The sequence below is a fragment of the Ips typographus genome, linkage group LG1 (genome assembly GCF_016097725.1).
Source record: "Ips typographus isolate SLU linkage group LG1, UJ_Ityp_2.0, whole genome shotgun sequence".
Taxonomy (NCBI): Eukaryota; Metazoa; Arthropoda; class Insecta; order Coleoptera; family Curculionidae; genus Ips; species Ips typographus.
Genome location: NC_138422.1, coordinates 13,604,581 through 13,617,514, shown reverse-complemented (window position 1 = coordinate 13,617,514; position 12,934 = coordinate 13,604,581). Strand labels below are relative to the sequence as shown.

The window sequence follows — 12,934 nt, the reverse complement described above, 5'->3', positions numbered from 1 at the left end:
CACAGTTTGACATTTTTGACGTTAGTGACAGTTGTCACGTTATCTTTAGAACACTGGTTTTGAGATTGTCACGTGACAATAGTCAAAATAACTGTCAAAGAACTTGGAAACACGTTTTGTTTCTAATGCTGCACGAAAATAGTTCTTTGTTGTTTTTAAACTATTACTGTTACGGCATTTAAGCACAGTTTGACAGTTTTCACGTTAGTGACAGTTGTCACGTTATCTTTAGAACACTGGTTTTGAGATTGTCACGTGACAACTGTCAAAATAACGGTCACGGAACTTGGAAACACGTTTTGTCTTTAGTACTGCAAGGAAATTGTTCTGTGTTGTTCTGAAACTGTTATTGTTACGGTATCTGAGCACAGTTTGACATTTTTGACGTTAGTGACAGTTGTCACGTTATCTTTAGAACACTGGTTTTAAGATTGTCACGTGACAATAGTCAAAATAACGGTCAAGGAACTTGGAAACACGTTTTGTTTCTAATGCTGCACGAAAATACTTCTTTGTTGTTTTTAAACCGTTACTGTTACGGCATTTAAGCACAGTTTGACAGATTTGAGGTTAGTGACAGTTGTCACGTTATCTTTAGAACACTCATTTTGAGATTGTCACGTGACAACAGTCAAAGTAACGGCCACAGAACTTGGAAACACGTTTCGTCTTTAGTACTGCAAGGAAAAGGTTCTTTGTTGTTTTTAAACTGTTACTGTTACGGCATTTAAGCACAGTTTGACGTTAGTGACAGTTGTCACGTTGTTTCTAGAAGAAACAACACAATAAAAGTTTCACTCGCGTACGGTAATAACTTACTTACCACACTTATTATATAATACACTATTACCATACTGGGGATGGCGGAAAGAGATACGCACGTCACAATTGGCATTAAATCTTTCGGGCCGAAGCTTTTATCCGGGTTTTTCTACTTGCGTTTCAGCGAATGAAAATTTCGTTTTAGAATATTACCCTCTTTGTGTCTGTCCTGATGAATATTTAAAAATATCCATCTTGTCGGATCCTTGCCTCGCTTTCAGTGTTTTCAAAATGTAATATGGCACTTCACAGAAAGAATATAGAATTTATATGTTTTATAGATCCGTTTTGTACGGCCAAATGTAGTTTCCCCTGAGCGTAAGCAAATAACCTTTAAATTTTAAACATGAAAAATCCGACCGTCTTCATGTAAGACGGTATTCGTTCTTGTGTATTTAAATTGGACGCTTTTGTGATGGAAACGCAACTTTTTGTTTTGATATCAATACTGTTATATTCAAATCGTAAAGTGTAAAGTTTTCAGGTTATTTTAGTTTCCATAAAATGGTCAGTTAACAGTAAATTCTAGAATTGTCTAGGTTTTATTAACACCAGTTACCCGATCTTTTTTTAACTATAGTAAATTTATGCTATCTGCCATCAAAATTGATAGTTTGTTTTGATCAAATAATTGTTACTATTAAACTAACGTACCTTTTAAAAATTAATTCTTCTAAAAAGCTAGTCAACTGAACCAAAGTTTGACTGTTAAATTTGATTTTACGTGTTTTCCTTGCCTTTATTTTAAAATATATTCTCAAGCTCTAATCTACTTTTACGTGTAGCAATTTTCCTCTTCTGTTTAGCCCTTTTGAAATTTTAGTTATTTAATTACATAAAAAAACTTTACTAAAAACTAAGTTAATAGTGTAATCTGTAAAGTTACTTTTTTAACCGTGTATAAACAAATTACCCTCGACTACACAGTTAATTTTCGCTTTTGCAAGAGAAATTCGTGCTTGCCATATCCGCAAACGCGATTTACTCCGTTGTCGGGGTTACGCCGGGTTTTCTTTGATCTCACCTGTCTGTTAATTAGTTGATTAATTAATTGCACAGTCGCTTTAATTTGTTCCCTCGTTTATTTATGAGCAGCAATATTAATGTAATTATGTCAGGTGTTACTGGGCTTGCGTCGGATTATTTCCGAACAGATTAACCATATCCATTCTTAATGTAATTTGCCTTACGAGCTCACGTAGCCCAATTTATTCAAACATTGTGATTTCCTATCGTTATTAAGAAGTATCAAAATTCATAGAACCGTAAAATGACATTGTTTTCCCAAGACTGATATTTTTGTTTGCTCCGGTTTTAAGACAAGAGCCTCTAAATCCTCCGGGATGCTCTAAAGTAAATTCGAGTCTAAACATTTTAACTGGGGCGGGCGGATTTGTCGGGGCACCGGCGGAAACATGTCAGCAAACATTATTAAAGACGTCAAACAAACAGGCTTTCATATTGGCAAATGTAATATAAGAAATGCGACATTTTGATTTATTTATACGTTTGAGCCCCGTCGGTGAATAAATGGAGCTCGACTCGAACATTATGTTCCAAGTAAAACGTCGACTTTTATCTGTTTTTTGTTTGTTACATCGAGTTTTATTGCTGACGTTTGTCTCAGATTTTTCATCCTATATTTGATAATAAGCAGTGACGAAAATCCAAAATACGACATTTTATATAAAAATATAGATAAATTTAGGTTGACTCGTTTATAAAGCAAATTTATACATTTTAATAAGAATGGGCCTAAATTTACCGTGACCGGTCATTTACCGGTAAGGTAAAGTAAAATTGAAAAAGTGAAATACAGTGTGACAGAAAAATTTACCAATTTTACCAGTAAATTCCAACTTTCACCTTTTCTTTTAGCAACTTTGAAATTGTGGTTTGAAATTTGAGCACTCTGTAACTCGGTTATTTTTGAAAGTTTAGAAAAGCTGAATCACTCAAATTAACCGTCTTGAGCTCCTATTTCCACTGATTTTGAGCAAAAAATTATATCTTAAAAATTGCGTACAGGGTGGCCAAAAAAATCTGAATCACTACATTTTTTATGCACCCCCTATATAGTAGCGGCCCTGACGGACTGTAAAACTTCCAGGGATGAGTTTAGCAGTTTTTAACTAACCGTTTTGTTCTCTTTCAAATTTTTCGTAACTTTCCCCCTTTTTTGAGTTACTTAGCACAAACTGGTTTGATGCAACAAATTTTCAAATTTGAACACCCTGTAACTCGGTTATTATTGGGAGTTCAGGGAGGTTGGACCACTTAAATTAACCGTCTTGAGCGTCTCTTTCCAGTGCTGTAAAGCAAAAAAATGTATCCGAAAAATTGCATAAAGAGTGACCAAAAACAGTCAATCACCATACTTTCTATGCACACCCTGTTTACTGGAAACAAAAACGGTCCTGAGTCAAAAGTTGATTTCAAACATTTTTGGTCTCTTGAAAATTTTTTCTAACTTTCACCATTTTCGAGTTATTTAGGAAAAACTGGTCTGGTGCAACAAATTTTCAAATCAGTTGAAATTTGAACACCCTGTAACTTGGTTATTTTTGGGAGTTCAGGGAGGTTGAACCACTTAAATTAACCGTCTTGGGCGTCTCTTTCCAGTGGTGTAAAGCAAAAAAATGTATCCAAAAAATTGCGTACAGAGTGACCAAAAACAGTTAATCACCATACTTTCCATGCACACCCTGTTTACTGGAAGCAAAAACGGTCCTGAGTCAAGAAGATGATTTCAAACATTTTTGGTCTCTTGAAATTTTATTGTAACTTTCACCATTTTCGAGTTATTTAGGAAAAACTGGTCTGGTGCAACAAATTTTCAAATCAGTTGAAATTTGAACACCCTGTAATTTGGTTATTTTTGAGAGTTCAGGGTGGTTCGGCCAGTTAAATAACCGCTTTGAACTCCTCTTTCTAGTGGTGTAGAGTAAAACATACTATCTTAAAAATTGTGTACAGGGTGACAAAAATAGTGAATCATCATTCTTTTCGTGCACACTCTTAAAAAACTTACCGTGTTGGGTTAGGAACATTTTTGGACTGTTGTAATTTTTTTTCACTTTCACCATTTTCGAGTTATTTAGGAAAAGCTGGTTTGGTTCAACAAATACAAATCAGTTGAAATTGTGGTCTGAAATTTGAACACGGTTTAAAAAACAGTCGGGAAAACGCCTGTAAAACCCACTTGGAGTAAGAAAATGACTGTTTTAAGCACATTTTTGGAATCTTCATTAAATTTCCTCTCCTATAACTTAAAAAACACTACAAAAACATTGAACTGCCAGAAACACAGTTTGAAAGAACAGTCAGGGACAAAATCGCCTGTAAAACCCACTTGGAGCAAGGAAAGGACTGTTTTAAGCACATTTTTGGAATCCTTATTCAATTTCCTATCCAATAACATGAAAAAACAGTACAAAATTTGGTACAGTCAAGAAATAAATTGGTGTCAAAATTTGAATTAAACTCTACTTTTCTCTTAAAAATTTGAGAAAGCACCAGCATAATTACAAACTATGAACAGTGCTGCGATTTAGGCAAATACTGCACATGTTGACTTTTCTTCTTCTTTTTCTGACTGTTGGCATAACAGTTGCAAATATGGTTTTCAAAATGTATCAATTACGGAATCTTACTACAGGACTTACGACCGTTTCCCCGGCAAACACCTTAAGAAAGGAATAGTTAAGGAAGGCTTAACTTTTAAGTAACATTGAATATGTTTACGTTTCTTCCTTTTTTATGACTAACTTAACACATAGTATACAACTAAATACATTTACATTTTCAATTCAGTTTTGGGTAAAGTCACGTTATTCTGTGTTAAAGGTGTTTTGTGTTTGATATGGAGGGAGAACCTAGAAAAAAAAAAGAGCTTCCAATTATGCCACCCGAAAAAAGGAGGTACTGCTATCTTTGGTAGCAAGCTACAAAAATTGAATCGAGAAACATGCCGTTTTAGGTGGTGACAAAAACAAAGTTTGGTTTGAGATTACACAAAAATGTAACGCGGCATTTTCATGTCTTTGTCATGGTTCACTTAAAAAATATAATAAAAATCTAAAGGAAGACCTCAGAAAAAGAGGAAGAGAAGAGAAAAAGTCCTACAAAAAGTACCTAGTGAACAATCTGAAAATAATATAAACGTCAAAAGTAACTGACAATGGATTGGAGGTAAGAAATCTCTTCTTAAAGAAGTTGAGTCATGAAAATTCGCCCCTTAAGTTAAGGAAGCTTTAAGTGACGGTTGCCTGTGCGGTGGAACCAAAATTAGCTTGTTAAAGGATACTTCAGCCAAAAACTTACTTAAACCCAACTTAGCAAGTGTCCGGGAAAACGGGCATTACAAAATTAGAATTATTTGCATTTACAACTTTTCATGAATTTAAATGTCTGTTTTGCTTCGTAATATAGACAATTTATGGGTACGTGGTGGCGCTCCCTCGAAGGGGAGAAAGAAAGCGGATTTTTAACATTTTAAATTCCGCTCCCTTTAATTCACCATTACGCTTTAGTGCACCCTCCGATTTAAATAAATAATAGGCCATTTTTATGATGCGGCGGGCCCGCAGCTAATTTGATCACCTACATTATTTAGGCCCAGAAGAAAATTCCGCAATTACTTTGTGCATCGCTGCATGAAACTTTTAAGCAAGATTATCGCTAGACTAAATTGAAATTTACGTTGAGTTTATTTTCGGCCCGCTCCCGCTAATAACCTTTTCTTCTTTTTTTCTCAGCCTACATTCGTTTTTGAGGTAAACAGTTTTTTTTATTATAAACCTACCAATTACAATTTGTAGTACCTACATATAAGTAATGAATTCTAACTTGTGTATTTCTTTTTCAGTCCTGGAGGTGGATTCAGACCGGTGATTGACAGCACCAGCGGCCACCGAAACACACCACCATCTTTGTTTTTCCCACCGCATTTGGCCTCACATATTGGATCTCAGTTTTCTCCACCGTTGTTCCCGTCATTAAAAGGTACATTTATGATTCAAAAATAGTTTTATAACGAACTAAAATAGTGATATTATGTGATAATTTAAGCCAAATGCAAGATATCAAAACTGAGCATACGTTACGTTCGTCGTACGAATTCGTCTGAATTGTCCATTCTATTGGAACTGAATCTCATATAAAAATAACACTTTATTAATCCATTAAACTTATATATCATCACTAGAGTTTATAAAACCTCGGACAAAGAATGTTTTTCGTTAAGGACAGTCAGAGAGCAATGAGCTTGGATGGACAGCTTATGGAAAACTTAGTGATGTCTTTAATTCTAAATTTCCACAATTGGTATCCACAAAATTTAATAATGGGAATTTAGTGACCATGGAGTGTTTAAGGTTTGCTCAAAGACAAATGCTAGGAATATGACTAGAAGACCAAGTGTCAAACGAATGGATCAGACAAAATTGACGGACGTCATCGAATGGGGGGATAGGATAAAATGGAAATGGGCTGGCCAATTGATAAGGACAGATGATGGTAGGAAACCAACTGAGTGGAGGCCCAGAACAACTAAAAAGAACTCAGGACGTCAGATAACGAGATGGAAAGATGACATCCACAAACTGGTGGACCCAGTGGATGTCAGACGACCGACAGAAGCGAATGGCGACGAATTGGAGAGGCTTATAACCGGAGATGGACCGAGAGAAGCTGAAGATGACTATCAAAGTTTGGTTTTTGAGTGAAAACCCAGCCTAAAAGTAACTGATGCTGTTTTTGATTGTGCTACTTTAGTATAAATCATTTTTGTTCCTCATTCAGTTTATTTTTATATAAACATTGAAATCTTCAATATTTGGAAGGCTAATGGCACCTAATAGCAGGCAAACGGTTGAAAATAGAGTAAAAACGGTTTCCATGATTATATCTTGATATTTATGTTGGTATTTTCAAACTTCCAAAAGTTGTTTTTTTATAACAATTTTTACTTTAAATCTATATCTGTGATTCAAATCATTTTTACTTTCTAATCTGACAATTGCCTAAAACTCTGGAATGTCATGGCTTGTAATAGTTATTTGCGCAACTAGAGAGGAAAGTGCAACTTTTGCTCCCGCGAACAATTTTAGACCCGACGCGAAGCGGAGCTAGAGAGTCACGTGACAATTATCAAAATAACATCATAAATCTCAGAAACATGTTTTATATTAAATAATGCAAGAAATTTTTTCTAAAACCTGATTATTGCAACTTTTGAGCACAGTTTGACAGTTTTGACGTTAGTGACAGATATCACGTCGTTTTAAAGGATGATGTAGCTAGACAGTTACGTGACAACTGTCATACATCTCAGAAACACGTTTTATGTCAAAAACCTCACTTTTGCATTTTTGGAGCACAGTTTGACAGTTTTGACGTTAGTGGCAGTTGTCACGTGATTTTAGAACACTATTTAGCTAGGAAATCACGTGACAACTGTCAAGATAACTGTTATGAATCTCAGAAACAAGCATCTAATTTTTTTACGACCAATATTATGTTTTATAAAAAAAGCAGCTAAATAATACCTGACTGAAAAAGAATATGTTGTTACTAAAGACATATTTGTCAAGAAAGTGTCTTTAGAAAATGTGACTTTTACTGGTGACACTTTTCCTCCCTAGCGAGGAAAATACTTACAGTCTCTAGGGGGCCTAGTTCTTGAGAGCAGGGAACGGAATTTTCAAGAGAAGTGTTGATAGAATGTGACAGAAGAAGCTGACAACGGCGGGTTCCTGTCACATTCTACAGGTCTTTCTCTTGATAATTCCCTTCCCTCGTTTCAAGAATACGCACCCAGGGTTGCACTTTCACTCCCTAGGTAGTGAAAGTGATACTTTCATCTCTCAAATGAGGGAAGAAAATATAGTTTTATAGGGAAATTTATACGAAAATAGGATGTCGCAACAAGGCAATAGACAGGTACACAGTTTTGAATGTGACGTTAACTTCCTTGTTTGTCACATTCAAGATGAAGTAATAACAAGCAATCTATTGCATTGTTGAGTCATCTTATTTTTGTGTTATTTTTGTTTAGGTATAAGAATTTAATGTTTACAAAAAAAAACTGAGTACAAACTGTGGTCATCATCCCATTTTTTAACTTGGATTGCACTTTCTGTATTTACTATGCAAAAATGCTTTCTAATGAAAAACAGGGTAAATTTATTTTGAAAGTGAAATTTTAAAATAGCGATTTTTTCGTACTAAACTGATTGTTATTTCATCAATATCGACATTTATACAGTATTATCATTAGGTATCGCTTAACGATGATTTTCCTAATTTTTAAGCGACTCTACTACTAAAATTTCTATTGAACGATGTTTATTTCAACAGGAAAGTAATCAGTAGTAAAGGAAACAAAAGCTTATTGGCAACGTTATCTTTTAGGTGTTAATCTAGGAATATTCGGTAGTTTCAGTAACATTTCTGAATGTTATAAATAATATAATTAATTCGTTATTATATTATGCTGAATCCACATATGCAGCATTTGCGTAAATCAAAGTTTGTTCGTGGTTTGTGATTGGAATCATATTAAACGTTAACTGAAAATAAATTGGTAACACAAAACATTAAAAAAACACTAGTTAGAGAACAAAGGTTGGACGGTACAACCAAAATTCTAACCTATACACAGTATTTATGTTTTTCATCTATAATAGATTTTTTCTTATTTGATAGGTCAGAGTTTCCATTAGTGAATATTTGTAAATTGTTGCCCACATTGATTGTTTTTTTCTGGTTTATTAATTAAATTTTTATAGTAATAGGTTTTTGTATTTGTGTTTGGTGGTTTTTGATCTTCAGGAAACTTTTATAGTTTGGAAATATTTTGCAAGCTGTTTAATTCATGTTAACATTAATAGTTATAAAAAAAAATTAAATAAAATACCAACTACACTTTCAAACTGTCAATAAACAATTTCATAATGGCCATACATGCATGCCGTTTTACAAAAATTTGTTATTTAGGATTTCTCTTTTTTATATATTAGGATTACTGACAATAATTATTGCAAAAGTATAACATACAAGTTGAGCAATTTGAGGTTGAAGTTAATAAAATCTATTTGGTTTTCATTCAATATTTTATTCTTTCAATCATTTTTATTAATAACCAATTTGCTTCTAATTAATGCGAACATGATAATAAATATTGATGATATTGAGAGTGTTAATTTTACAAACTCACCACACCATTTGTGGGCTTATACTGCTCTATCCAAGTTGTTCTGTTTGACAAATTATGTACACTACACATGATATTTAAACACAAACAATCTCTTGCTTGTATACAGGGTAATTCAAATTCGACCCTCACCATTGGGATCTCGGAAACCATAAGAGATACGAGAAAGTTTAAATTGGGGCAAAGTTGCGCAATTTAAAGCTCAACCAAAAGCTGTTTTAAAAATTTCGATTTTCCGAGTACTTCCGAAGATATCCGGAAAAAACTGAAAATTTGATTTTTTGTTTTTATTTATTTCTAACCTTATTTGAAGAGATATCCGAATCCGAATCCTAAGTTGATGATGGCTGCCAAAAAACGAAACGTCGTGTGGCAAATTTGAATCCATCATCGAATAGCTGGGAAAAAGTGGCAATGAAAAGGTGCTTTTAGTTTTGGAATATCTCTTCAAATAAGGTTAGAAATAAATAAAAACAAAAAATCTAATTTTCAGTTTTTTTCGGATATCTTCGGAAATACTCGGGAAATCAAAATTTTTAAATGGCATTTGGTTGAGCTTTACATTGCGCAACTTTGCCCCAATTTAAACTTTCTCGTATCTCTTATAGTTTCCGAGATCCCAATGGTGAGGGTCGAATTTGAATTACCCTGTAGACTGAGTTTGAAAACATTAAAAAACAGACCAACAAATTAGGTGTCATAAGTGGAGGAAACACGAATTTAATACTTATAAGCAAACCTTCCAACCATCATTGCTTTTATAGAATAAGAAAATTAAATTTAACGTCTCCTTAAAACTGTCGTTAGAGTAATTTCAATTTGTTAACCCGCAAACAAAAGGCCCGTACACGTAACATTAGCGATCACTAACCCAGTTAAAACTTTCGAACAATGTCAATACTCGTTTCTTTAACACCGTTATCGCATTGAAAGTTAGCCAACTTCTAAAAGATAAATTCAAAGAGAGCAGGTGCGAATTGCCGACAAATTGGTAACGTACGATGTTCGAGCCCTAAACGACATTAGGCCTCGTGTTTATGAGTTAATTTAAAATTTAAAATTCTATAGAAAACTCATGTATTAGTTGGCCATTAGAATGGGGGCAGAAAGTGTTCATTACCGCCCGCTTAACCGGCAAATTAAATTCTAAGAACACGTTTAAACAATAAGAATGACTATTAGTTATTGTAATGATTTAAGATTAAATAACTATCAAAATTTACTAAATAGATTAATTTGTTTCAGGATTTCCTGGACTTTGTTCCTGCTGCCCCATTAAACCATTGGGCAGCGCCCTATCCGGCCATCATCTGCTCCCAACCAGCGAAGCAGGATCCACGCTCTCCCAAACTTCTCCAGTGGGCAGCGATCAGAGACAATCCAGTGTAGCTGAGTTGAGGCGAAAAGCTCAGGAACACTCAGCTGCGTTGCTGCAAAGCTTACAGCACGTAGCTAATTTCCAACACGCTGCCGGGCTCAATTTTCCTCTGCTTCCTCCGTTGACTCTACAAGCTTTACAGAGGAAACACGACTTGGGTGGTGGAAGTGTTAGTCCTGAAAATGTTACCGTTAAAGATCAATCACCAACATAAAGTTTTCATAGTGATTAAGTAATTTAGGTGTTGTAAACATACGGTATGTCCCAAAATGTAAACGTTGATTCATAACAAAGGTACAACATTGTTTTTGTGAAGATTGAGCCGTAATTTTTATTTATGATAACACTCTGGATCATTACAGTTAAGTGTAAAACATTACTTCGGGAATAAGTGCACACCGTGTTGCTCTACAAACTTCTACTTTCTAATATGGATACATATTAGTAGCCTACTGCCTGGTCATTATTGCCAACATACCTTCCTCGGAGAGCGACGTTCAGCATTCTCTCTCTCTCTTGGTGGTTTTCCCTGTGGCCCCTTTTCTACTGGTTTACTCAATTTTGCGTCTGATGTCATCCATTCTTTTTACATATTTGTTCCAGAATCGTCTTCTCTGTCTCACCCATCTTCCTAAGTCCTGCATCTCGCGTTGTAATCTGATGTTCTCATTTTGTACTCTATCGTATAGAGTATGCTTCTTAAGGTTTTCTTGGTCCTCTTGATCTTGAGTTTTTCATGCTAGTTTCATAGTTTTATTGGAATTTTAAGCTATTTTCCGCCATTAACTACAGTTTCTGATTCCGACCCCGAACGAAGTCTTTTCACACATTCAAATCAAGTGAAATGCTGTAGCAGAGATTAGTGTCAGAGGGCGCTGCGATTTGAAACACCAATTGCTTTGAGTATTCTTTATATTCAAGATTACAAGCAGTTTTCTTATCTAAGATAACCTGTATACAGAGGCACGATGTTTGAATTATAAAACATTATGTAATGGCCCCGAATTGATTGTTACCACATAAAAACTTTTTGAATAAACTGTACAAACCTTGTAAATAAATAACTACATAAATCCCACATCAAAAGTTTAACAAAAAGTAACACTTTACCACCCACCTACAAAAATTACAATACACCTTTTAAATAACAAAACAATTTTTAGACATATTATAAATTTTTTTGTTGTATTATCCCTACGTATAGATAAAATTCGCTTTCTTCTTAAATGCAAAATTTTATGTAGCAATATAGATTCTACTTTATATAACTACTTTATTAGTTATTAAGGTTAAACAGTCGTTTTATACATACGTAAATGCAATCGTAACATATATTATTATATAATTCATTGTAAATAAGAAGTGTACATACATACAAATCGAGTGTAGATTGTCGAGAGTAATAACATAATGTATTATTAAATAATAGTTACAATTGTTACCGAGAATATTGTGATGTGAGCCGCGGTATTATTAGTACCTAATTATTTATTATTTTATTGAAAAAAAAATCATGTGACTTGCAATACTTTAAATCTAGTGAAAATACTCAAACTGATTAAAATTATTAAAGTATTATTTAGAATGAATTTGTGTTTTATTTGCATGACATTTGACAACAGACCTCTGGATTATCGATCTGTTTGCCATTAATGACGTCAAAAACATCGATATTTAGTTTTTATACGAAAATTTAAGTATAATTGTTTTTCATTTTCTTTTTTTCTCAATGATTCAGCGACTTTTTCATAAAACTACAAACCACAACCCGAATATAGGATTACCAATTCAACAAAAAAATGGCGTCCGATTACCGATTTTTTAATTATTATAGTGCAATTAAAATAAAATGTTGCAGCGATTACTCAATTTATTTACTCTAACGAATGCAGCCACTGTTATTTGCCAAAATAACATGTAGTAGAGTAATATCACAGCCATTAGTAATCGATCAGTCATTACGAATCACTTTTATGTCCGTAAACCATCTTTAGGGGTAATATAACAGATACAGTAAAAATCAAAGAAAAAGGCGATCACGTTACTGAAGACAATCCTTCACGCGAACGTGCAGAGGTTACCAAACCCCCAAATAAACAAAAAATAGTTCTAAACAACAAAAAACAAAAATAATATTTAAACACCTTGTAACTGAATATAAACCTGTCAAAATTCTATTGCTCCTATTGTAAACGTAACAGTCGTCAGTCAAATAAACTTCAGTTGTCAAATTTTATACTTTGTGATGTCATCCTCATTTTAGTTTGACTTGCATTATAAATTTTTTGATCACCTGTTAACAGGTTTTTGCAAAGCGTTATTTTGACAGCAAGCAACAGTTAGAAAATCTTTCTGTCAACGGTCAAAATTTTAAGTTTATGTCAAGCTGCGTTTTGAAAATATTTACTTTTTGCTTCCATTGTGTATTACTTACTGGTACTGAAAATAACTGCATTTCAGTATTTCTGATGGTGTAAAAACTTGGTCAGGGTGAAAAGTAAGTTGATACATGTCTACAT

At 33.9% G+C, this 12,934-nt stretch overlaps 1 protein-coding gene across 2 annotated transcripts in view; it reads left to right on the top strand.

The window, feature by feature from the left end:
* Drgx (Dorsal root ganglia homeobox) overlaps window positions 1–12,004 on the top strand; it is a 58,526-nt gene extending 46,522 nt beyond the window's left edge. Inside the window, exons 7-9 of one of the 2 annotated variants that reach the window (XM_081981370.1) lie at window positions 5,580–5,597; window positions 5,690–5,826; window positions 10,283–12,004. In XM_081981370.1, coding sequence (XP_081837496.1) covers window positions 5,580–5,597; window positions 5,690–5,826; window positions 10,283–10,629 — 502 coding nt within the window. In that variant the 3' untranslated portion in view covers window positions 10,630–12,004. The remainder of the gene's footprint in view (window positions 1–5,579; window positions 5,598–5,689; window positions 5,827–10,282) is intronic. The other variant, XM_081981378.1, reaches the window with a different exon arrangement.
* The last annotated feature ends 930 nt before the right edge of the window (window positions 12,005–12,934 follow it).